We start from the raw sequence: 26,079 nt of genomic DNA, 5'->3' as shown, positions 1-26,079 counted from the left end.
CTCTTGTAGAAACGCCCCACGGGAACGCCTCGACCCAGTATGATGTATCTCAATCTTGATCTCAACACAAACGCAAACGCAAACTTAAACTCAAACACAAACACATCCCTCCCTTTCTTCTCGAAATCCTAGATTTCCAACCCCCGATGAATATTAATAGATTTAATCACTTAATCACTCACCCACCCACTCACCCACCCACTCACTCACTCACTCACTCACTCACTCACTCACTGTAGAAACTTGAACTCGGGGTTTGCAAACTCAAACTCATTCCTCCTTATATTTCTTCTCGACCTCTAGATGTTCAACCCCAATGGATAGCGATACTCATCATATCATATCATATGGACTTGGATTTGAATTTGGATTTACCCTCGATATGCGTGTGCATAAGATATATACCTGCTTAACATCTAGGTATCTGATGCGAAATTGGAATCATATAATAGCAATTTCAGTTTTCAGTTTCAATTTCAGTTTCGCTATATATGTGTTTCTTTTCGTTTGTGTTTATATGACTTATTATTTCTCTCTCTCTCTCTCTCTCTCTCTCGATTTATCTATTGATCCATCGGGTTGGATATTCCAGAGCGTATCGCGACTCAGGATCTTTATTCTCGCATGTGAAGAAGAAGAAGAAGAAGAAGCACATCTTGTAAATTCCACCCGTCCCTCTCCCTCTCTCCCCTTTCCCCTTTCCCGCTCGGCCACGCCTGAAGCAAAACCTCCAGTTCAAATGCACCAACGGCGGGATATCATTTACTTTATCTTTCACACATACATACCCATGCTCCATCCAGTACGTATACCTAAGTTTCAATATGAAGAAACCCTTCCCCCGCGTCTTCAATCCCAATCCCAATCCCAATCCCTACAATCAAATCTCAAATCTCAAATCTCATGAATTTGTAGGAAATATATAAGCACACTACTTACTCACTAACTTACTTACTTAATGCCTCAGCTCTCCTCCTGTTCCTAGAATCTGTTTCCTTATATGGGAAACGCTTATTATATCATATCCTGTCTTCGACTTCTACTTCTACCTCTACTTCTACTTCCACCCCCTTCCAATCCCACCCATAACAACAACATACCTCCTCACCCCTCTCCTCACCCCTCTCCTCACCCCTCTACCCATTCCTCCATCCATCTCCCCCTCCCTCACTAACAACAATCCAATCAAGAAATCTACAACAGATCAAGATCATCCCATACCCATACCAAACCGAACCGAGTCCATTCGATTCGATTTACCATGTAGATCTAATTTACAGTTTTATTACACATATCATATCATATCATATCATATCATATCACATAAAGATGACTTTGATTGGATTGGATTTGATGTCAATGCACTCGGAATAGTTGGGCTGAGATACAAGGGATCTTGTGCATCCTGTATGGTTATATAGCTCTTTCTTTCTTTCTCTCTTTCCTTCCTTCCCTCTTTCTTTCCGAATAGTATGATACGATACAATAAGAGATAGCTTAAGATGAGATAGGCCGCGAAGAATGATACAAAATGAATGCCGTAGGATACAGAATACAAAAGCTGGATCGGATATTGCACATGTGGTAAGAGATGGAAGAGATAGTGCAATATCATTACAGCATCTTATATTGCATTACCAGATCATCATACTCAGACTGGGTTTACATGTAAGTGAGAATAAATAACATGTGTATGATATAGACGTGTATATATATCCGACAGATAGTATGGGTGGACATGAAGAGTAGATGAACACAGCCAAGACGGTTCCCGGATTCGAGAATGAAAGAAATGGGTATCAAGATGGGCATGAGGCTAGGGTTTCCAGACATGTGTGTAGTACTACGAGTCCGGAACAAGAGACGAGATGGCTGGTTATGTATGATCTCCACATCCCTATTGGATTCGAAGGTAAACGATCTTGAGTCTCGATATCAAAGCACAGTCTAGATTCTAGGAACACTGTCTGGATTGAGAAGGAGGTGTATACCCCCACCGGGGAACAACGATGCGTCTTGACGTGCTTTGAAGCTGCGATATTTGCAGAACGGGGATGTGGTTGGAAGAGGCAAGGAAGATGTGCATTTACGTATCGAGGATCCATTTATGTGGATATGAAGTTGAGGATGGAGTGAGGGCCCAAGTGGAAGTTGTAATCTAGAACCCGAAACCCGTAAAAGGTGAAGAAGAGGCTTGGAATGAGTTGGTTCGATGTAACCTCGCAATGCAATTCGACGTGTTTGGGTCTCCAAATGCTAAACAAGAGATATCCGCGTCGAGACATTGGCTGGATAAAAACGGGTAATTGAGAGGCTGCCTGGCGGGAACCTGGTTATTCATTTTGTTGGTACCGAATAGATAATGATGTAAATATATCTCCGCTCGACATAAGTGTGGTGGTGGTGCAGCCAAGGTGTCAACATCTTAGATCGCAGACGATTCCAGACTTTTACTTTGGTTCATTAGTATACCGTTGCTGGGCGAGATAAGGAGTAGCCTCTATGTGGTTCAAAACAAACTTCCAGCAAGGAAGAAATTCAACCGCCATTCACGGGTAGCCCGCCTAGAACGATATCTCATGTATGCTATGGCACGATGCACTCTGGTGGGTTTGATGCAAGACTTTCTCAAAACGAAATCTTCATATCAACATTATCACATGATCCGACACTCATGTGATTGTGACAGCGGCAACGAGAGTGAGCGCTGTGTGAGGAACGGAATGCACCAAGCTGGCCCCTCATTCAAAACAGTAACTCATCTGCAATGCTCGCACCATGTTGATTAGTCCGATACCAAGGTAATAAATGATATTGAGTAGAAAGACAGCGAGCGGGTGCGGCGGCGTCGATGGTGGCAATTCTTTCCTATCCGGCCCGACTTGGTTGCCGACGGAGATCTTGTTGTACCCGATAGATCAGCCGGAACTTCTAGCCCGTATATCATTTATATAAAAGGTTTCAGACCTTGTTCCCGTTCAAGTGTATACTTGTACTTGCTCGGACTCCCATTTTGTTAGGACTTGCACTTGTTAGGATAACTTGTCCTTACGATCGAGATCGGTCATTTTTTCAAACCTGGCATATCGGTACACGCAAAATATGCAGCATGTCAGATTGTATGGGATCAATCTATGTGGGAGATACTCCTACGCACCAAAATTCCGATTAGTCAATGATATGCAGTCAGAAACGTACCATGAAGGAGAAGGTAGATTTCCTTTTGGCAGATACCGTAGCATAATAGCGTACATAGCGTGAGAGCCTTGCTAAAGAAGAAATTAGGATTTGGGGCTTCTCGTCTCCAGAGTTGACAGTTATTGCAGATCATACAAATGTGTGTAGAAACAGGCCAAGCCCACCTCCATGCTCAGGTCGTGGAAGAACCGCCATAAGCTAGACGTTGTAGTTCGTGGGGCCACGGTGAATAAGAGGCTTTCTGTCTGCGAATTGACTGGTTGACTTGACTTCAAGGTCGCACGGAAATAGTATGAGCTGCATCTAGAGGCACCGCTAAGAGGATACCGACATGCCGAGACCCTTTGAAAGTATCATAAAGGCAAGATGGATGATGGATGATGGATGATCTCCCAACAATGGGCGAAAACTTTATGGTACATTGGTGATTAGCTATCACTGGACTGTTGCTTTTTATTCTTGGTACGAGCAATTACGAGACCCTCCATAGACCGGCCGTGGGATGCTTTCTTTTGGCCTGCTGGAAGAGCGTGAAATGTGTAGTGCTCCATGTTTTCTCACGTTTCCCCCCGCCAGGCCTGACATCCCAGAGGAAGACTCGGGTTGAGGGTACACTGGTGACACTGACAGAGCAGCAAGTATCCCATGTCCATGCGTGGGGAGAAAAGTAAAAACTCCATTCTAAGGCTAGTCCGCTCCCCTACACATATCACAAGTAGCTAAGCTAAGGTGGAATTATCGGCGGTAGATGCGATAAACATAATGAATTACCTTTTTGGAGAACTAGACCTCGATGGATGCGGCCGATGCGAGAGATGGCGTAGGGTTGTTACCGGAAAAGCGGATAGAAGGAGTTTATAAGGTTGTCAACTAACGATATTGGTATCGAGCCAGGCGCGAGTATCATACCAAAGATCGGTCTGAAGGCAAGGTGCAAAGTGTCAGGCGTGGTGTGCATGTATGATGAATGGCTTGATATTTTGTCTTGGATGGACGCCCACTTAGATACAGCAAACCCTTGCCGGAGTGAAGACGTGGTTCTTGACAAGCTCCCCGTTCCATTAATATATGCTGGACTATCACAGGAAGTGTCTAGGGACTGGAGCTGGAAGGAATGGGGAAGGGGAAGGGAGGGGGAGGGGAGGGGCGAGGAGGGGCGAGGAGACTGGGATTGGGACTGGGAGATTGGGACAGATGCCAAAGGCGGAAAGCCAAAACCAAGAACAAATCCAAATCCAAATCCAAATCCAAATCCAAATCCAAATCCAAAAAAGAACCCATCCACCTGCCGTGTCGACTAGTCAACACCTAGCTGGTACATTACGAGATGGCTTCCATTGCTGACAAGGCTGCTGTGACCTGAACTGTGAGCTTTTCTTTCTTTGAGCCCCACCATTCGCTCGACAATTACCCACCGCCGGAAACCTTTGCAAACCTCCCCCGCAGCAACCGTTGATCTAAAAATTTACATAAAGCCATTCACCCCCTTTCACCGGTCGGATCTTCTGCTCTCTTTCTACGATCTTCTTTCCACATGTCATATATATTCTCCCGTCTGCGACTATCAGCTCCAAGAATTCCAACCCACGCACAATTCCAATACCGAAACTTTTCTCGCACAAACGTCATCATGGGTGTCACAAAGCATGTCTTGAAGGAGGGTACTGGTGCAATCCCTAAGCCTGGAGATACCGTCACCATTCAATACACTGGATGGTTGAAGGACACTACCAAGGGAGACACTCTCGAGAGCCAAAAGGGCAACCAGTAAGTTCCTGCAGACGCCCAATTCGTATTCTCATTTGCATCGCAATCCTCTTTCTCATGTGTATACTAACAAATCGACTCGCAGATTCGATTCTTCTGTCAACCGTGGTCCTTTTGTTGTTCAAATCGGTGTTGGTCAAGTCATCAAGGGTATTTTACCCCGCCATCCAATAAAAATGATGTTGAATGCTGATTGACTCGATATTAGGCTGGGACGAGGGTGTTACTCAGATGAAGCTCGGTGAGAAGGCTACATTGGACATTACCCCGTAAGTGATACCTGCCAATGGCATTGTTGAATGGCCTTGCTAACACATCTTCACAGTGATTACGCCTATGGTGCCCGGTAAGATTTTTCAACCCCCCTTCCCCCGTCGTTCCCAATGTCACCCTCTCCAGAGGTCGACTTGACAACTTTCATTCTCGGGAAAAGACGGCGACACATGATGGATGAACGGCATTGCTGATCTTTCTTTCTATAGTGGTTTCCCCCCTGTCATCCCAGCCAACTCAACTCTTCTCTTGTAAGTCTCAAATCTATTCTGCATACCAGATCCACAAAGTACTCCACTAACAATATTTGCAGTGACGTTGAGCTCCAAAAGATCAACTAAATACGCGATATTCAAAAGTTTTCGATCATAGACCGCCATTAAGGCGAGAAAGCTCAGGCTTACGAAGAACGGACGAACGAACGAGTGAATGAATACATATTGGGTGGTGGCATACGTGAGCCGCCCATTAAGTTAAAAATGAATACCACGTTGTTTCTATGAAATCACCATGCATTTGGACTTTGTGAAGGTTATCAAACCTATGAATATTGCATCAGGAGTGAGAAGACGAGAATACATGAATGGTGAAATTGACAAATCTGCAACGCACTCTTGGAGCCAAGGATCGGATACCACCCCTCATGTATAGCTCGTATAGATTGGTTCAGAGTGACGAGGGGCTGTGTATTTGCCTACCTAACCAAGCAGTATGAATACACGATGGCGTCAGTTTACTCAGCAGACATCGCGCATCTCGGGGAGGGCCGATTTCAGCGTTGATAGAGAATACAGAACTCTCTTGACCCGCCCAATGACTCGAAAATGACCAGTATTTTTTGTTTAATCGCAGTCCGACGACTCAAATCTACTGAAATGAACGCCTTTGAGATGACATAATTTCCATAACCTATCAAGTGCATTAACCTTCGTAACAATAGAATAGCAATCCCATACAGAGCGAGCATTCCTAAAATGCTGACCTTCACATATTGATACTCGAAGACCTCTTCACGTCCTAGACTCCTTCCTCCCTACATCGGTAGGTACGAGGCGTGCCAGGTCCAGTGTAGTTATGTCATTTTAACTCTAGATGTTTCTATTTGTCAGGCCAGTGCTAGAGCCTCAGTGGCTAGGGAGGTGGTGGATTGTGCGAGGCGAAAGGCATTTGATACTGTAAGCAACCCGCTGCTTCCAACTCCAATTCTCATCCATAATAAACATTGATCCAAATCATTTCACATTTCATCAACCCATTCTTTTTCGAATCAGAAGAAGCAACAAACCATAAACCACAGTGAATTCCAGTCATCGCACATCCAGCCTCCTTTCGAGAACGTTATTAGCTCGGGTTCCTCTGCCTAGGTAATACTGCACCTCGCAAGGCGATAACCCCACAATATCCAACTACTCACGATCCGAGCCTTGAGTTGGGACAATCTAGTGAGCCAGAAGAATATCACCCTCTTTCTGGAACCCTTCGTCAAACGCCAACATTCCGTCAACAATAGATTTAAACGGTGCTGGTAACCTGGGAAAACGTAAACTCTCCGACGCGGATTCTCAGAGGCCAGATAAAAAGATGATGACGGTAAGTGAAAGCTACCCCTCCAAATCAACAGCTATCCCAAAGGCTCGAGCTTCAAGCTCTCTCAAAACATCTTCTTTGTGGTATTGCACGCACTCATATGCTTACTTTCTCACCAGGCCATACACACAAAAGATAAAGACATGGAGACGAAGATGCAGGTAGATGAGTCGGTGGTCGGCAATAACGAGATCGATGAATCGCTTTACAGCAGACAACTTTACGTTCTAGGACATGAGGCCATGAAGCGTATGGGCGCTTCGAATGTGCTGATTGTGGGACTCAAGGGACTCGGTGTCGAGATTGCAAAGAATATTGCTTTGGCAGGTGTCAAAAGTCTTACCCTTTATGATCCTGCGCCCGCCGCCATCTCCGACCTTTCATCTCAATTCTTTTTACATCCTGAAGATGTTGGGAAGCCAAGAGCGGAAGTGACCGCACCACGCGTTGCTGAGCTAAACGCATACACTCCGGTTTCCGTTCACAAGTCTTCAAGGTTAGTAATCCATTCTGGCGCGAGACTAGAATTTTGCTAACATAAGCCCCCGCAGCTTAACAGAGGACCTCGCTCAATTCGATCGATACCAAGTCGTTGTCCTGACCAATACTCCACTCAAAGACCAAATCATCATTGGTGATTATTTACATAACAAGGGAATCTACCTGGTAGTTGCAGATACATTTGGTCTCTTTGGATCAATCTTTTGCGACTTTGGTGATAAGTTCACCGTTCTCGACCCCACAGGCGAAGCTCCAGTCAGCGGTATTGTTGCTGGAATCGACGAGGAAGGCTTAGTATCCGCCTTGGACGAAACACGACATGGCCTTGAAGATGGAGATTACGTTACTTTCACCGAGTTGGAAGGGTTAGAAGCTTTGAACGGCGCAGAGCCTCGAAAAGTAACGGTAAAGGGTCCATACACTTTCTCTATCGGAGATGTTACTGGACTTGGTCAATACAAGAAGGGTGGAATGTACCAACAGGTCAAAATGCCAAAATTCATTGACTTCAAGCCACTGTCGGTTGCTTTGAAGGACCCAGAACATCTCATTTCCGACTATGCGAAATTCGATCGTCCTCAACAGCTCCATGTTGGTTTCCAGGCTCTTCATGGATTCCAAGAATCGCAAGGTCGTCTTCCAAGACCGATGAATGGGGAAGACTCCTTAGTCATTATCGAGTCTGCAAAGACCTTCATCAAAAATCAAAAGCTGGATATTGAAGTAGATGACAAATTGATCGCCGAATTAAGTTACCAAGCTCAAGGTGATTTGAACCCGATGGCAGCTTTCTTCGGTGGTCTTGCAGCCCAAGAAGTATTGAAGGCTGTTTCTGGGAAATTCCACCCAATCAATCAATGGATGTACTTCGACTCTTTGGAGTCCCTTCCTACCAGTTTCAAACGAACCGAGGAAACATGCAAACCCCTCAACTCTCGATATGATGGTCAAATTGCTGTATTTGGTCAAGAATATCAAGAGAAGCTTTCCAACATCACCCAATTTTTGGTGGGCGCTGGTGCTATTGGTTGCGAAATGTTGAAGAATTGGGCCATGATTGGTTTAGCCACAGGCCCCAAGGGTAAGATCTTTGTCACTGATATGGATTCGATCGAAAAGAGCAACCTTAATCGTCAGTTCCTCTTCAGACCTAAAGATGTTGGCAAGTTGAAGAGTGATTGTGCTGCCGAGGCAGTTCAAGCAATGAACCCTGATCTCAAGGGTCATATTGTTACCATGCGTGATCGAGTTGGTCAAGATACCGAACATATCTTCAACGAACAATTCTGGTATCAACTTGATGGTGTTACTAACGCCCTCGATAATGTCGATGCACGAACTTACGTTGATCGTCGTTGTGTCTTTTTCCGAAAGCCTTTGTTGGAGAGTGGAACCCTTGGCACTAAGTGTAACACACAAGTTGTTCTCCCTCACTTGACCGAGTCATATTCCAGCTCTCAGGATCCTCCCGAGCAATCTTTCCCAATGTGTACCCTTCGAAGTTTCCCCAACAAGATTGAACATACCATTGCCTGGTCTCGAGAATTATTCGAATCATACTTTGTCAAGCCAGCAGAAACAGTCAATTTATACCTCACTCAACCAGATTACCTTGATAAGACCTTGAAACAGGGTGGCCAAGAAAAAGCAACCCTAGAAACGATTCTAGATTTCTTGGTTGAGGACAAGCCATTGTCTGTTGAGGACTGTATCAAGTGGGCTCGTCTACAATTCGAGAAGCAATACAACAATAACATTCAACAATTACTGTACAACTTTCCTAAGGATTCAACTACATCGAGTGGCACACCCTTCTGGTCTGGACCAAAACGTGCTCCAGATCCATTGAAGTTTGACCCAAAGAACCAATATCATTGGGATTTCGTTGTCGCTGGTGCTAGTCTTCACGCCTTCAACTATGGAATCAACACCACTGGTCTCAACTCCAGCACGATTCAAAAAGTTCTTGATAACATGATCATCCCCGATTTCTCTCCCAGCTCTTCTGTCAAGATTCAAGCTGATGACAGTGAACCTGTAAGTTTCATTTTCCCCGTTACACTACAAAGTATGTCTGACAACCTTAGGATCCAAATGCTGCAACTAGCTCATCTTTCGATGACAGCACGGAGCTTCAAAATCTCACGGATAAGCTTCCATCGCCTAAATCATTGGCTGGTTTGAAACTTTCACCAGTAGAGTTTGAAAAGGATGATGATACGAACCACCACATCGATTTCATCACTGCTGCCAGTAACTTGCGTGCCGAGAATTACAAGATTGAGCTTGCCGATAGACACAAGACAAAGTTCATTGCTGGCAAGATTATTCCTGCCATTGCAACTACTACTGCTCTTGCCACGGGATTGGTAATCATGGAATTTTACAAGATTGTTGATGGTAAAGACGATATTGAGCAATACAAGAATGGCTTTGTCAACTTAGCCTTACCTTTCTTTGGATTCAGTGAACCTATCGCTAGTCCAAAGGCTACATACAAAGGTCACTCGGGAGAAGTCTCTATTGACAAACTCTGGGATCGATTTGAGGTTGAGGACATTACTCTTCAAGAACTCATCAATGACTTTTCAAAGAACAAGGGTCTCGATATCACTATGCTGAGTTCAGGTGTTAGTCTCTTGTATGCCAGCTTTTTCCCCAAGGCAAAGTTGGCGGATCGAATGAAATTGAAGCTCAGTGAACTTGTTGAGCTCATTTCTAAGAAGCCTATTCCAAGTCATCAAAAGACGGTGATCTTTGAAATTTGTGTTGAAGATCAAGATGAAGAAGATGTAGAAGTTCCTTACATTATGATGAAGTTGGGCAATTAACGAAACAGCGAAGATGAGGGGGCATATATTTTATGGAGCTATCAAAATTAGAATAGCGCGAACAATGAATTCAGCAAATTATGAACATCTTACAAACCACAATGCGTTGAATAGTGTCGAATAATATCTGGATACTTACGTAGAGGATTACTACTACTACCGTGAGATTTTGAGTTTTCCTGATAAATCCATCTTGAGGCAACGAAAAGCTCAATTTTGAGTGGGTTATGTAAACTTAGTAAGTGCTTTGCAGTAGAAATGTAAGCAGACTCGGCAGATTGGCAAGGATGCACCGATACACCGAAACGGGTCCAATCAATGACAAATCTCTACCCCGCCATTCATCATCCATCTCAAGCTTCCCATTCTTCCTTTGTATCAACATATATAAAGGGGAACAACATAACCCTTCTCCTTTCAATTCAGCTCAATTCATGCTTTCTAGACTTCGTCAGCTATCTGTACAGCTTCCAAACTTTTCAAATTTACCACTAAGAGGTTTCAGCTCTACTAAATCTCCAAATATGGTGAGTTCGCTTTGAGTTCGCAAGTTCCAAGTTCGCAAGCTCTGGCGGTAGACATGAATGATATAGACATTTACTGACACCAATATGTATAGTCCGAACAAAAAATCACACATTGGGTAGCACTTAATGATAAAACGGGAGAATTCAAGAGAGGACAATCTCAATTCCGAAATTTCATTAAGAAAGGAGGAGAATTTCCACCCGAGAAGGGAAGATACCATCTCTATGTAAATATACCTTCCGGGTTTCCCACTTCCAACTAACCATAAACCTAATTAGGTATCTTATGCCTGCCCATGGGCTCATCGCGCATTGATTGTGCGCAAACTCAAAGGTCTTGAGGACATCATTCCATATACTAGTGTACATTGGCATATGGGAGAAAAAGGTTGGAAATTTGCAACTCCTGAGGATGATGTCACGGGCGAAAATGTCACAGCTTCTCCAGTTGAAGCTCACAAAGAATTTACGCATTTGAGAGATATCTATTTCCAAGTCGATCCGGAATATACTGGGAGATTCACAGTTCCCACTCTTTATGATGTGAAGCAGGGAAAGATTGTTAGTAATGAGAGTAGTGAAATCATCAGGATGTTTTACACTGAGGTAGGTTTGGACTTTGAGTTTTGTTTTCTGGAGAACTTTGGATGATAGGTGCTGACATTAGGATAGTTCGATGACATCATTGCTCCGGAATACAAGAATGTTGATCTCTTTCCTGCCAATCTCCAAAAGGAAATCGAAGCTACAAATGAATGGACATACAATGATATTAACAATGGAGTCTACAGATCTGGCTTTGCCACTAAGCAGGAAGCATACGAGAAGGCTGTGATCCAACTCTTCGCATCCTTGGATCGGGTTGAGAAACATTTGAGTGAGAGTGAGGGACCGTATTATTATGGAAAGAATATTACCGAAGCGGATGTGAGATTGTTCACTACAATTATCCGTTTTGACGTCGTTTACGTACAACATTTCAAGGTCCGTATTCATCCAGCCCGCCATTTTGATGAAGCGCGACAATAACTAATGGGTTGAAAAGACAAACATACGAGATATTCGATCAGGATACCCATACATCCATAAGTGGTTAAGGAATTTGTATTGGAACGTTCCAGCATTTGGAGAAACTACTGAGTTTACCCACATTAAAAACCATTATACGAAAAGTCACACTCAAGTATGTGCATTTATTTACCCTAGAGCCAAGTTTCATACTAACTTCATCACAGATTAATCCATTCAGTATTGCTCCTGTGGGACCTGAGCCACCTATTTTGAGAGAAGATGAAGAAGTTCCAGCTGTTAAATGGGCTTTGAGTTTGAGGAAGTGATTTGGCAAGAGGTAATGCTGTGTTGGGCTTAGGAAATGGGAATGGATCAAAGATATAAGCTTTTAGTGTGGTAGTAATGAATATATATGGAACAGTAGACTCATTTTGATCTTTGAGTTTGCTTGTATTTTGGTTGATACATCCTGGCTTAAAATTGTTTACAGATTTTTGCTTTCATTCGCGGAAAGTTGCTCACACGAACCCACCTGATTGATCTTTTGGGAGTAGTCTCCCGATCTCCTACTCCTATATAGCCGAAAGATCTGGAAGGATGAGGATGAAACTGGTTTTGGTTAGCTAAATCACACATCGTCTCAGTTCGTGATGCAGAATAAGATACCACATATCTGATTCAGTTGCTTGGTTTATATTTCCTCTTCTCGTATTGATTACTGTTGTTTTTTCTCTCTGTTCAATGGTATTTGGAATCGGGCGGTGTGTACTGTGGTGGAGCTGAATGCTACTTATTTTTTTTTTTTTTTTTTTTTTTTTTTTTTTGGAATCGCTACTGGGGTTTCTGTTGTTCTTTGTGGGTTGGCTACTTATTGAGCGGTTGGTGATGAGGGGAGGGAGGGTTGATTTTGATATTGATTTTGGTTTTGGTTTTTGCGAGGGTTGCGAAGTCTGGGAGGGTTACGGAGTCTGGTGGGCGGAAGTAATGTTGTTTTTCTGGGGAGGGAGAAGGATGGGAGGTGGGTTTCGGTGGGAGGAGAGGTATGTGGAGAAGTGAATGTGAGGAAGTGGATGTGAAGAAGTGAATGTGAGGAGGTGAATGTGAGGAAGTCAATACATCAAAAATAATTCAATACCAAAGATCACGCCAAGCACAAAACGCAAAGCTCTACCGAGATGGTTCTCCAAGCGAGATATTAAATATACACTTATTACAGATGCTACTCGAGTATATTCCCCAATAGTTAGAAATCATATTCTAGAAAGAGTATTGCATGAAACCAATCATGATAGTATTGTGTTGAATTCGATAACATAGTAAATCCAGGCTACGAGCGATCAATCAATCAATATATATATAGTTAAGCTAAACTCAACTAAAATCAGTTGATCGATCGACTCCATACCTTCTTCTGTATGTATGAACAATCCTCTGCTTGATTCTTTGAAGTGTTGTGAATGGGATGGGATGGGATGGGATTATTAGTAAGATGATTGGTTTTGGGGCTTGTTTCCTTGAATGTTTTGTGAAATTTGTGAAATTTGTGATGGTGAGATTGGGATTGGGATTGGGATGGGATTTTCTATTCTTGTGAAAGTGGTTTTTGATTTTTGGGGGCTTGATGTTTAGAGATCTTGGGGGGTTTGAAATGTTGAGGTTTGAGGTTTGAGATTTGAGACTTCAGGTGCAAAGTGCAAGTTGAATTGAGTTGTTGGTTGTTGGTTGTTGGTTGTTGGTTGTTGGTTGTTGGCTGGTTTTGTGGGAGGGGGTGGAGTGGAGAGGATGGAGTGGATGGTTTTGATACTTTTTTTTTAAAAAAAAAGAAGAGGGGGGGAGGAGATTGTTTTTGGAGTGTTTGAAATGAGTAGGGGGGTGGAAGAGAGGGGGGAGGTATGGTAATGGGTGGAGAATCGAATCTGGGGTTTGTGTTTGTGTTTATATAGTTAGTAGAGATGGAGTTGTAAAGTGTGGAGTGTAGAGCTGTAGAGTTGTAGGTCAATCAGCTATAGAGAATATACAGTGCTGAAGACTAGAACTGAGGGAGAGATGGAGCAGAGTGGAATATATATAAATACTCGATATTCGATGCGTGTATAAATCAGAGTTGTGTATCTATCTATCTGTATGTATGTATGTATGTATGTATGTATATTCACAACTCTGTATATTAGGAGATCTCACTTTCATTTTGTTTGCTTGTTTGGCTATAGGCGGTAAGTTATTAAGATGTCGAATTGTATTGTATTATATAATATAATAAAGTTGTAGGATTTTCAGATGAGGTGAAGTGAGATGAAATGAGATAAAATGTATTTTCATAAGATTGAATAGGATATACGCACATACGCACATATGCACAATACTCCTGTGTATATTTACACACTCGTAAACTCTCATAATAGGAAACACTATAATACCAAAACCCCAACTCCCGGAATCTCATGATCGATTTCTCAAATCGCATCCTCACATTCTCGTCTCCCGTGGCATATGATTTCGTCTCCTTCTTCTCCTTCTTCTTTCCAGCCTCTCTTCTTTCTTTCCTTCCTTCCTTCCTTCCTTCCTTCCATTCTAGCTACTATTCTATCTAGCTCTCTACTTCACCCCCCCTCCCAACTCCCCCCTCCAATTTTCCTTAACTAAACCTCCCAATCTTCACTCCAAATCTCAACTTATCTTCATACCGATTCTGTTCCTACCCAGCGAATGATATTTCCATTTCCACTCCCATTTCCAATTCGAGGAATAGAGGCGAGGGCGGGGGCGGGGCTCGAGAGGATACTGTAAGCGGGGAGAGTTATGGGTAATAGATAATAGATAATAGGTATGTGAGAAGAATGCATGCAGGGATTTATGTATATACCATCTATATCTATACCCATACCCATACCTATAAATAGTTCAAGATTTAATCATATAAACAAGTATACCATCATGAAACTTCATATCGATATAGACACCCCGCTGCCAAATCACTAGGGTAGATATCTTATATAATCTACTATACATACAAGAAAGATTACTCGACTACCTACATCTAACGTTGTCTTATTCATCAGACGAGTTTGAATCTCTGCTCTGTATGTAGGAACATACTAAAACTAGTAGTTTTCTTCTTCATATCTAGGTTTTCTCTAGATGGTTTTGAATTCTGACACTGCTTTGACTCTCTTGATACTTATATATTAATAGTATTTAAAGGCCTTGAATATTATTCGCCCACTGTTGAATATGACTGACTATCTCTGAAAGACTTTCCTCCATTTCATCGTTGAAAGTGCCAGTTTTCTTTCCCAATCATGCGCGTTCCATATTCGCGCCAGGAAGAAAACGGCAAAAAGAAAATGAACGATAAAAACCACCATTAAAGAAGCCTTGCTTGCGCCCAAAATCCATTCGATTTCCATTCTAAGTATGCGCCAACGCTTTGGGTATACCATATGAAATACACCAGCTAATACCCAATTACTCCGTGCCTTATTTCTTTTATACAATTCCCTTTTTAACCTTCGTCTGTACCCTCACAGTCGGTAAGGCCCACCCCATATATTCTTTCTCAAGACCCATAGCGATTTCCTTCAAAGTTCTTTCTTCCCTCACGAAACTTTGTTTGAAATCCACCCATATTCTTAATATATCCTCTGGTTCCATCCTCGGTTCGACAAATTCGAAATTCTCATCCAATTTGCCGCATGGTCTTCTCTCCTCTTTAATGATAAGTTTAACCAAGTCGAGATTCGGAAAAGATCGCATCAAGGTCGCTTTATTGTATGATTCCCAGGGTCTCTTGATTTCCACATCCACATGATCGATTCCAATAGCTTTGACATCATCGAGAAGTTCTGGTGCATTTAAAAAGGCACGAAAGTCGCGGAGGGTTTCATCATATCCCATAGCACGATGCCGAGGAAGATAAAGAACATCGATGTAAGGATTGAAATAAATTCTTGGTTCGGAGGTCTTTGTTGCGAAAGAGAGAGTGTATACACGTAAAGCTTCGGTTCGTGATTCGTGATTAGCTTGGAGGATGGCAGGAGGTGGAGTTATTGAACGACATCGATCGATGGTAGGATCGTATCGAACTTCGACGGTGCGAGTTGTGCAGGCATATCGCCAGACGAGGATTCGGAGTTCAGGTAAAAGTTTTGGGAAAAGATGAAAATGGTTGAGTGGTTCTTGAGATGGTGAAATCATGGTAGATTGTGGTCTGTATATCATTCGTAGAACTTGAGGATCCATTGACGGATTGTTTTTGATATAAGAGGTAAACATATTGAGAAAGGAAAAGCAATAGAAATCTTTTGAAAAGGTTGAATGGGAAGGTAACGTGTGGAAAAGAGAGTCTATTACGATTAAATGATTATACGGCCAGGTCAATCTTGAGCGCTCGAGAGAGAAATATCATGTAGCCTTCGAGCACTGCAATGATATATATTAGAATAGAAGCGAAGTGAAGTGTAGTGTAGTGAAGTTGAGATGGAATAGAAATCGACTGGATGAATATTATACAGCTTTTGCTGAGAACCTCTTGATTGGCACATGCAAGAAGAGACCTCGGAAGGTTAAGGAAGGAAAGATGTAAAGTTGTGTGTATGGGAAAGCCTCACTTAGGACAGGAACCCGATCAACAAAATGAAATATGGATATAGTGAGCTGATATTAATCTAGACTTCACTTGATTTATCCACGATGCCCAAGTCCCAAAGAGTCGAACTTCCATCCTGGCAAATGCAGCGATCGTATCTCGTCGCCAAGACGAAAATGATAGAGATTCTTGATGGAGAGCACTCGATGGAGGTGTGCGATCAGCCACGCTTCCCTCAATTTAACCGCATAACGATCTATATTCAGTAAGGGTCGAGGGACCGGCGTATGTGAGGAAGGCGAGTGACGTTCCTGTTGTGTTGTTTGCATCGTTTGTGTGGTGAAATCCTTGTTGGGCAGAAGAAAGTGGTCTGATGTTGGTGGAGATGAATTTATCTTACTAAGAGAGGATTGGCTGACATTCAGACTTTTTCCATGGTGAATTTGGACCAAAACCAACAGGGAAAAACCTTTGGGAATCCATCACAATGGGGTGATATTTACGAAATGGTTGACGGCGTATATAGAAGAAGGCATGAAGCAATGTTAGATGGGTGATGTGGCTGAGAAGGGGACGGTCGTAAGAACGTCCTGGTAGAAGGGACCATGCTGTCGGCATAATAAGAAAGTCGACAGTCCTGGCATCTCCTCCTATTGCGACGACGGTTCCCTGTGCTTGCTGCTTACCTAAGCCGCAAGCACGCACTCACCATTCGTCTAATCAACGGAAGGCTGAGATGTACCGATACGGTGTCCACCCGCATGCATCCCGGGTATAACCTTAGCCTCGTGTCGAGCATAGACAAGGCTGTGGTCAATCCCCCACCACCCACGTTCCAATCTAATAATCCTCGTAACCCCTTCAAGAGACATTCCGAGACATTTTATAAGATTATCGAATTTAAGCAAAAAAGATCCAAAAAAAAGAGGGAAAAAGAAAAAAAAAAGACAAAAGGGCAAAAAAAGAAATCCGGATATGATGGCGGCCTCCAAAGCTCCTATGCCCTCGGCTTTGACATTCGAGCTATTGGCTCGTTGCTCTGTAAGCGATCGTTGCTTTTCTTTCCCTTCATCACCGCTCTCTAATTTCTACAAACATGTCAGACAACAAAAGCAAGAGCCGCCAATTTGACTTTACCTCATGGGCCAGTCCAATTACCCATGTTCATGCCAGTGGCCACACAAGCATCATTAAAAGGGTTGACTCCGCAACAGCTTGAAGAGACAGGTTGTCGTTTATGCTTGAACAACACCTACCACTTAGGCTTGAAACCAGGGCAGGAAGTTTTAGACAAAGTTGGGGGAGCGCATAAGCTACAAGGATGGAACCACAATATATTAACAGATAGTGGAGGGTAATTTTGTCTACGCATCAACCTGCACACCTCTTTGGAAAACTAACACAATGCCGATAGTTTCCAAATGGTCAGCCTCCTAAAGTTGGCCAACATCACAGAGGAAGGTGTACGATTTTTGAGTCCGCATGATGGATCTCCTATGTTGCTCACGCCGGAGCATTCAATGTCTCTTCAGAATTCCATAGGAAGCGACATCATTATGCAACTCGATGATGTCTTGGTCACTACCTCTACGGATGCCGAAAGAATGAAAGTAGCCATGGAAAGAAGTGTTAGATGGCTCGATCGATGCATTGCCGCACATGCGAATCCGACTACCCAAAATCTATTCTGCATTATACAAGGAGGCTTGGATTTAGAGTTGAGAAAAAAATGTTGCGAAGAGATGGTAGCAAGAGGGACACCAGGTATTGCAATAGGTGGGTTAAGTGGTGGTGAGGCCAAGTCAGATTATTGTCGTGTAGTAAACACATGTACAAGTCTCCTGCCAGAAAATAAACCCAGATATGTGATGGGAATTGGATATCCTGAAGATTTGGTAGTCAGTGTGGCATTAGGTGCAGACATGTTCGATTGTGTATGGCCTACTCGCACAGCACGATTTGGAAACGCAATCACCAAACATGGAGTTCTAAATTTACGACACGCATCTTACGCGAACGATTTTGGGCCAGTGGAAGAAGGATGTGGATGCATATGCTGCAGAACAGGAGATGGCGGTCTGGGTATCACCAGAGCATATGTTCACCATTTAGCTGCTAAAGAGACTGTTGGTGCACATTTACTCACCATGCATAATGTTTGGTATCAATTGGAGTTGATGAGAAATGCCAGGAAAGCTATCATCGAAGATAGATATCCCGCTTTCGTTAAGAAGTTCTTTGCAGATCTTCATGGTGAGAAATCTAAATATCCAGATTGGGCCGTAGAAGCATTAAGAACAGTTGGTGTTGATCTAATGGAGCAATGAGAGAAGATTTTAGGATTAATAAGAGGTGAATAGATACCAATAGTAAAATAGCATGAAGAGAATCGTTGGGCACTGCATGCAATGACAGTCTGACAAAAAAAAACAAAAAACAAAACCTACCCCTCCCTAAGTGACTAGAGAGATAACTTGAAACAACGGCGTCTCTACGAGCACAAGACACTGACATTCAAGATCTTACTATTTCCTCCAGACGACTTCTCATATTTTATATCAATATTGAACCTTATTTCATTGCTCTTCTCTTGGATTCTTATCAAACAACGACACCGAGGCTGAACCGTTAAGTGGCAGGGGTTCGCGATCTGCGCCAATACGCGATTTAGGGATTCTTTGCCGCATATTCCTTCGTCATCGTCATAGCTTCTCTGTCCGGAAACTTCGCGACGAGAAGACTGCATTTAGTGAAGGGTCAAGAATTTAAGTGAAGGTTGAGCTTTCGGCTCAACACAATTTCACTCATTCGCTCGTTTACAATGGCATATTCATCGCCAAACGGTGGCAGAAATGCCAGCCCTTCGCCAGTCCAGTTGCCCCCCTCGACAAGTAACAACGATGCTGCGATATCAAATTCACTGAGACGCCTTTCAATAAGCAACTCTTCAAGAGCTGGCATTCCAATTCCACCTCATACTTCTTCCTCGAGAGCGACATCATATGGTGGTCATTCAAATCTCTACCCATCACCAAGTGGTAGAAGCCCCGTGCTTCCAAGCCCCTTACGCCGAAGTTCCAGTACTGCGAGTTTCGACCAACGTCGCTCATCTACTTCACACCTCTCTCGGAAACCGTCTTTAAACTCACTCAACGGCGGAGGTTTAACCCCAAACAAAAATTCAATAAGCAGAAGATCATCCACACAATTTGCACATAGGTCACCATCTGTCATGGGTGGGAAATCACTCCTCTCTCAAAGGGAGGAAGACATGCGTGAACCTTCACCACGGCATACTGCAGCATCTATCGCAAGTTCGCACTTCAAGTCGGAATTGGATTTACAAGATTTGAATGACGGTTCAAGATCTGCAGAGACTATCGTCATCCTCCACGACTCCGTTTATGGACATCGCTTCTCCCGACCCAAAACTTCACGAACTGGTTTGAGTACAATTGTCGAAAGACCCGAAAGAATTCATGCTAGCATACTTGGATTGTCTGTTGCATATGTGCGACTGGGTGAAAGGCACTCTGAAGGTCGCTATCCTCTTCACCCTGGTATGGAAGCTTCTGCGGTACCTAGTACGCCCTTTCGCATACGCAAAACTACACGTCGATTGTCTTTATCGTCGCAAGCGATCACAAATGTACATGGAGTAAAGTGGATGGAGGAGTTGAAGATCATGTGTGATAATGCAGAAGCCAAGCTCGCTATGAATGGAAAGGAATTGGCTAGGCCTGAGATGAATCGAGGTCCAAATGAAGCACCTCCTTCAAAGTTTCACGAGGGCGATCTCTATCTGTGTTCGGAGTCTTTGGATGCTATGGAGGGTGCGCTGGGTGCTGTATGTGAGGGTGTTGATGCTGTCTTTGAAGGCTCTTCTACCGGATTAGGACCACGCCGAACCTTCATTGCGATAAGACCTCCTGGACATCATTGTTCAGCTAGTTATCCTTCTGGTTTTTGTTGGCTAAATAATGTTCATGTTGGCATTTCACATGCTTCGCTCACTCACGGTTTAACTCATGCGGCTATCATCGATTTTGATCTCCATCATGGTGATGGATCTCAAGCAATTGCTTGGGAACATAACGCTCGTGCTAACAACTTGGCTAAGAATGCATTACCGTGGAAGAAGACCTCGATTGGATATTTTAGTCTTCATGATATTAATTCGTATCCATGTGAGATGGGTGACGAGGAGAAAGTCAAGAATGCTAGTCTTTGTATTGAAAATGCACACGGCCAAAATATTTGGAATGTTCACCTACAACCTTGGAAAAGCGAAGAAGGATTCTGGGAACTATATGAATCAAAGTATTCAGTATTACTTGAGAAGACACGAAACTTCTTACGGACGCAATATGATCGACTTCAAACAACGCCTAATGGACCCAAACCAAAAGCTGCCATTTTCTTATCGGCTGGTTTCGACGCCAGTGAGTGGGAGAGTTCTGGCATGCAACGTCATAAAGTCAACGTTCCAACCGAATTTTATGCTCGTCTAACCCGAGATGTTGTGAAACTTGCTGCTGAGGAAGGTACGGGGGTAGACGGAAGGATCATTAGTGTTCTTGAAGGTGGTTACAGTGATCGTGCTTTGTGTACCGGGGTATTGAGTCATCTTAGTGGTTTGTCAGGAAGTGATCCTGTAGCTCACACTGAAAAGGCATTCGCGGGTCTAAACTTTGAAATGGGACAGAGACTTGGCGTAGATCCGTTGAGCCCTGGACCGCCTTCTCCTTACGGTTTCATGCCATATGATCCATTATGGTGGTCGCAAGGTCGATTGGAACAACTTGATGCTGCTATGAACAGTGTACCTGTCCCCGAAGAGCCGAAAATTCAGAAACCCGCGGGACCTCAAGGAAATTTTGCATCTCCTACACAATCCTTTATTGCTAAAGTCGTCAATACTCCTACGGCACAACGTAGTGTATCAACGATGGGTATGAGAAACGGAGTGCCGGTTCCAAGATCTTCACCTCCTAGGCCACCTACTCCTCCACCACCTGATGTTCATTGGACAGTCGCAGCTCATGAATTGAGTAAATTGCTTATTCCAACTGATAGACAGACGAAGAGTTGTCAATGGGAAGATCTTGCTGCCGAAGCCACAAAAGCAAGAAAAGAACGTCAATCATTAGCAAACTCTGAAGGTGCCCAACAACCTGCCATGCCGGAACCGGCTAATGCTAGAATGTCTTTACGAACAAGAAAACCTCCACCGAAATTGCTTGATAGTATTGAAAAAGATGAGGTCAAGAAGCCTGCTGCAAAATCAAACCGTCGAAGAACCGTTCCCAGCACCGCCGCTTCACCTGTACACAAGGTATGTAGCTGCATTATGTCGTATGACTACAAACTGACAATCAATAGGCTCCTCCCGCTCCAAGCACAAGTCAAGCATCCGACACGAATTCTAGTCAGTCAACACAAAAGACTCCCCGGAGACTTAGCGCCGCATCTATATCCACTACTGTGGCAATGCCTCCCCCTCCTCGGCCGGCACCTGCTGCTAATAAGGCGCCATCATCTTCTCAAAGGCCTGGTAGTTCTATGAGTGTACGACCGGGGTCCGCTATGAGTTCTCGTGGACCTCCTCCACCACCTGTCGTTGTCAAGAAAACAAGAGCACCGGCTAAGCCTCGGACTGATGCTTCAAAACCAGGTCCAGGTAGACCTCGCAAGAAGTCTCCTCCAGTGACTGATTCTGATAGTAATACGAACAGTACTATTGGGGCTGTTCCAACTGCGGGAAACAGCAACCAGTCTTCTGACGTCGATAGTCTAACTTCTGGCATGAAAAAAATCAAGATCAGTCTTCTGACTAAAGCACAGAAAGAAGCCAAGGAAGAAGAAAAGCATAGGGTAAAGGTTGAATCAAGTCAAGCAGATGGGAAAACATTCTCAAATATTTCAAACGAAACACCATCTACAACCGCCAATTCTGAGACGACCTACAATCAATCTGCAGCTTCCACACCAATAATGAGTATCTCACCTGGACCTTCAACCCCTCAACTATCTGTCCCTCCACATGATCATGCTCAATCGGAAGAGCCTGAACAACTCCCCTTCCCTACTAGCTCACCTATTGCTCACCCCTTGGAGTCATATGATTCTGGAAATGTTTCAGATCATTCATCAAATTACAGCGCAGACAAATTTGTGGCTTTTCAGCCCCATGGCCCGATTCCAAGCACGATAGAACAACAAGAACCACTTCGATGGTTACCACCGAATACAAACACACCAGCTTCAGGGAAGAAATATGACCTTCCAGTATTTACTTCCACGTCCGCCATACCTTTTGCTCCAAATTCCGACGGCGACAATCAAACCGAATTTTCAAACCCACACCTCGAACAAGATTCATCCCCATCTGAATCTACACAATTAGCTTCTTCAATCTGGGATATTCCTGTTACACCACGGGATCAATAGATCCTTTCTAAGAAACTTTTACTTGTATACATATTGAATTTAATCGACCTTGGCAAACATACATTCATTCCCATGTTGGTAACAAGCTTGCAGTTTTTCTTTGTTCATGATACCCTTTAGAAGGAAATTTTAGGGGGAACTGGGGAAGGGAAGGTCTGGATATTTGTACGATTATAGAGACTTTCGGGTAGAGATCAATTAATTATAATTATCAATGTATTGTGGTCCATATTACATGTGAATCCCATTTTCGAATGGCTGATGTGGGAAGAATTTCCTCAATACACTCATTACTGGAGTTTGATCCAGCTAATAAGGGCAGTGAGTGTATTTATGCAAAGTACTTAGTAGACATATCATCATATGTCAGGCATTTTTTAAGTCCCAGATCATCCCAGGAAGTAGATCTTGTTACGCCTCGATTGTCTATTCATAGGGGAGAAACAGGCGGAATTTGATCACCCCCCTAGCACTTTCAATGATTCGACTCCCTTCCTCAAATATTATACAAAAAAGAACTCTTAAACTTTGTGTAGATAACTAAAAAGCATATGATAGTTTTAATTTTTGTATTTATATTCTACATTGTATTCTACATTGTGATTGACTGATTTATAATTCAATTAATCCGAAATATTGCAATAAAGATTCAGTCAGTACTCTCTCCTACAAGTGAATTGTGACGAAATGATCACGTGAACAAGCAATCAATCGACACTAGTGCAGCAGCTAGCGAGACATCGACAACTTTTCCCACACAAAAGAATTTTGAAGATTTTATACCTCTCAATCGACAACCGCAAAAACTTTCGACAACCACCACATACAACCCCCTCAATACCGTAATCATGGGTCGCGTTCGTACCAAGACTGTTAAGAAGTCCGCCAAGGTCATTATCGAGAGATATTACCCAAAGTTGACTCTCGATTTCGAGACCAACAAGAGAATCTGTGATGAGATCGCCATCATTGCTTCCAAGAGACTCCGCAACAAGGTAAATGAAAACCTTCAACTGAACGGGATGGAAAACTCGACAGAGGTCTAACAAATGATGAAATAGATTGCCGGTTACACCACCCATTTGATGAAGCGTATTCAACGTGGACCAGTCCGTGGTATCTCCTTCAAGCTCCAAGAAGAGGAGAGAGAACGTAAGGATCAATACGTTCCAGAGGTTTCTGCTCTCGATGTTTCCAGCACTGAGAGCGGACAACTCGAGGTTGATGTCGAGACAAAGGACCTCCTCAAGTCCCTTGGTGTATGTATTTTGCGCAATTCGAAATTGGTTTTCATATCTAATCTTTTTGGTTACAGTTCGATTCTATCCCATGCAACGTCACCCCAGTCACTCAAGCACAAACCACCGAGCGTGGACCAAGACGATTCGGCGACAGACCTGCCCGCAGAGAATAAATTTATGGATTTACAAAGGGTATGGGGGATTTTATTGGGAAGCACATGGATCTGATGGCTACTGGCGTATAAAGGACGGACAGGAAGTGTATACAGATCAATGTGAGAGAATTCCTCCCAAAACCAGGTGTCGCCCGTGATTCTCTCTTTATGAGAGATGAGGCTTGATTGCCATCCTTCGGGAAAACCTTTCGCTTTCTGTGAATTTGATGATCTTCTAATGATGTATGCTGTGAGCTCGACGCATGCGGCCGACATATGAACAGACTAATAAGGTACGGCCTCTCGATGGAACTTTTCTCTGAAGTGCATTTCTCGACAAGTCTATGCAGAATTGGCCCTAACATTTCGATCTTTCCATTCAAGTCCAGTGCACCAAGCTGCAAGTGTGATATACAGGTCGTGTTGAGGATCTCATATTGCCATTGTTCCTATCTGGCTGTAAGTTGCGCGTGAATGATAATAGTGTGCGATTTTAGTCCTAGGCAAGTCGATTTGCGGTTGAGGTTCGAGGTGCATCAGGAAGAATTGATTCATTGTTTAATCTATGTCATTGAATGTGACGGACGTGGGGGTATCATAGTTTTACTCCTTCCTGCCATGAAACTCCATAACTCCAAATAATGCAATCATATTTTCCAGTCTGTATCCATCTCTGTATCGTCATCATCTTCCCCAAATAGATCTCCATAATTGTTGCCATGATTGAATGTAGATGTATGACCTTCCAGATCCAAATGTAATGTATCCATCCTATCAGCAAGTTCATTCGAGTCGAATGTCGGTGGCTTGACACCACTCTGTTTGACTTCCTTCTCAACTATTGAGAAATTCGAGACATGTTTTGATGAACCTTGACCAGTCTCTCCCCTCTCTAAAGCAAGGTTTCCAAATTTCCTCTGCTTGTCTTGGGCTTCCTGCTTGTTCAAGTCCAAATTCTCGATTCCGTCCATGACTAAATCTTCCTCTGTCTTGGGTTCATCCAGTAGGTCTATATTCGTAGCAGAACTATCGCCACTCCTCTCCCAAGCTGGACATTCACTCAATTGAACTCGAACATATAAAGCTCTCCTGGCACACGTATCTGAGCACCATTTCTCCGCATCTTCTTTCTTTGCAATCCTAAAATCCTTTGCTTTCCCTGACATGCCCAGCAATCTCCACTGCCCACCTTTATTATCTCGCGGCCGCGGATTGGCACACAAGGTATACCCGCACCGACTATCGAGATTGCGCTCGAGGATCAGGGCATCGTAGTCGCTGGGCTGGAAGGGTCGCAGCATCGCTTTGAAGGCGCGGGCGTCGGATGGCGAGGGATTCGAGGCATCGTGCGGGGCCGAGGTTGTGAGGGGGAAATCGATCAGTTCTTCGGTGGAAGAGAGGATTTCGAGCTCGATCTCTTTGCGTTCTTGGATGAGTCGGGCGTGGTAGAGGGCTACTTCGCGGTCGCGCTCGGCTTTGGTGGGTGATGGGTTGGCGGTGGTGGTGGAGGTGGAGGTGGAGGGGTAGGAGGAGGTGCTCTTTTTTAATATTGATTTGGGCTTTTGAAGGGTTGACATTTTTGATGTCTGTATTCTGGGTTGGCTTGTTTTTGTTTTCGGAATTGTGTTCCTCTTCTTGAATTGTGGGCAGGTAGGTTGTTGATGTATGGATTGGGATAGAGTTGATTTGAGTTGATTTGATATTTGATATTTGATATTTGATTGATAAGATTGATGGTTGGTTCCTACTAATCAATAAAGGACGGCATTCAATCCAATTTGTTCCGTTCCGTGGAAGAGCAATCTAATCACCTATTGCAGCCGACGCGTAAAAGACAGATGGATGTATATATGGCACGGCATTAGTCTCCAGTACCTGAGTTCGCCTGCAGTTGAAGGAAGAGAAGGGTTGCAGGATTGATTGGAGGGGGCGGTAATCGTTCCTCTGTTGACC

At 43.6% G+C, this 26,079-nt stretch overlaps 8 protein-coding genes across 8 annotated transcripts; 6 read left to right on the top strand and 2 right to left on the bottom strand.

The window, feature by feature from the left end:
• Positions 1 to 4,350: 4,350 nt before the first annotated feature.
• Positions 4,351 to 5,753, top strand: Bcfpr1. Its single transcript, XM_001557798.2, has 6 exons — positions 4,351 to 4,965; positions 5,051 to 5,115; positions 5,174 to 5,234; positions 5,291 to 5,311; positions 5,448 to 5,489; positions 5,552 to 5,753. Exons 1-6 carry the CDS (start codon positions 4,733 to 4,735, stop codon positions 5,577 to 5,579), a joined length of 450 nt encoding a protein of 149 aa, XP_001557848.1. The 5' UTR covers positions 4,351 to 4,732; the 3' UTR covers positions 5,580 to 5,753.
• Positions 5,754 to 6,154: 401 nt separating this feature from the next.
• On the top strand, positions 6,155 to 10,348 carry Bcuba1. Its single transcript, XM_024696241.1, has 4 exons — positions 6,155 to 6,828; positions 6,945 to 7,321; positions 7,377 to 9,363; positions 9,414 to 10,348. The coding sequence occupies exons 1-4, from the start codon at positions 6,820 to 6,822 to the stop codon at positions 10,155 to 10,157; spliced, it is 3,117 nt and encodes a 1,038-aa protein (XP_024552047.1). The 5' UTR covers positions 6,155 to 6,819; the 3' UTR covers positions 10,158 to 10,348.
• Positions 10,349 to 10,493: 145 nt separating this feature from the next.
• Positions 10,494 to 12,184, top strand: Bcgst13. The gene is made up of 6 exons (XM_024696240.1): positions 10,494 to 10,684; positions 10,777 to 10,911; positions 10,964 to 11,290; positions 11,357 to 11,668; positions 11,730 to 11,867; positions 11,920 to 12,184. Exons 1-6 carry the CDS (start codon positions 10,592 to 10,594, stop codon positions 12,019 to 12,021), a joined length of 1,107 nt encoding a protein of 368 aa, XP_024552046.1. The 5' UTR covers positions 10,494 to 10,591; the 3' UTR covers positions 12,022 to 12,184.
• A 2,476-nt stretch (positions 12,185 to 14,660) lies between these two features.
• BCIN_12g01330 (hypothetical protein) lies at positions 14,661 to 16,381 on the bottom strand. The gene has a single exon (XM_001557802.2). The coding sequence runs from the start codon at positions 15,965 to 15,967 to the stop codon at positions 15,182 to 15,184; it is 786 nt and encodes a 261-aa protein (XP_001557852.1). The 5' UTR covers positions 15,968 to 16,381; the 3' UTR covers positions 14,661 to 15,181.
• Positions 16,382 to 16,849: 468 nt separating this feature from the next.
• Positions 16,850 to 18,702, top strand: BCIN_12g01320 (hypothetical protein). Its single transcript, XM_024696239.1, has 3 exons — positions 16,850 to 17,321; positions 17,384 to 17,634; positions 17,695 to 18,702. The coding sequence occupies exons 1-3, from the start codon at positions 17,256 to 17,258 to the stop codon at positions 18,605 to 18,607; spliced, it is 1,230 nt and encodes a 409-aa protein (XP_024552045.1). The 5' UTR covers positions 16,850 to 17,255; the 3' UTR covers positions 18,608 to 18,702.
• A 216-nt stretch (positions 18,703 to 18,918) lies between these two features.
• BCIN_12g01310 (hypothetical protein) lies at positions 18,919 to 22,944 on the top strand. Its single transcript, XM_001557804.2, has 2 exons — positions 18,919 to 21,615; positions 21,663 to 22,944. Exons 1-2 carry the CDS (start codon positions 19,102 to 19,104, stop codon positions 22,728 to 22,730), a joined length of 3,582 nt encoding a protein of 1,193 aa, XP_001557854.1. The 5' UTR covers positions 18,919 to 19,101; the 3' UTR covers positions 22,731 to 22,944.
• A 549-nt stretch (positions 22,945 to 23,493) lies between these two features.
• On the top strand, positions 23,494 to 24,490 carry BCIN_12g01300 (hypothetical protein). The gene is made up of 3 exons (XM_001557805.2): positions 23,494 to 23,725; positions 23,792 to 23,989; positions 24,046 to 24,490. Exons 1-3 carry the CDS (start codon positions 23,579 to 23,581, stop codon positions 24,142 to 24,144), a joined length of 444 nt encoding a protein of 147 aa, XP_001557855.1. The 5' UTR covers positions 23,494 to 23,578; the 3' UTR covers positions 24,145 to 24,490.
• A 6-nt stretch (positions 24,491 to 24,496) lies between these two features.
• Positions 24,497 to 26,012, bottom strand: BCIN_12g01290 (hypothetical protein). The gene has a single exon (XM_001557806.2). It carries the CDS (start codon positions 25,701 to 25,703, stop codon positions 24,774 to 24,776), a length of 930 nt encoding a protein of 309 aa, XP_001557856.1. The 5' UTR covers positions 25,704 to 26,012; the 3' UTR covers positions 24,497 to 24,773.
• Positions 26,013 to 26,079: the final 67 nt, after the last annotated feature.

Source organism: Botrytis cinerea, chromosome 12 (genome assembly GCF_000143535.2).
Source record: "Botrytis cinerea B05.10 chromosome 12, complete sequence".
Lineage (NCBI taxonomy): Eukaryota > Fungi > Ascomycota > Leotiomycetes > Helotiales > Sclerotiniaceae > Botrytis > Botrytis cinerea.
The sequence above is the reverse complement of the archived record's forward strand: the minus strand, read 5'-3'. Positions and strand labels throughout refer to the sequence as shown.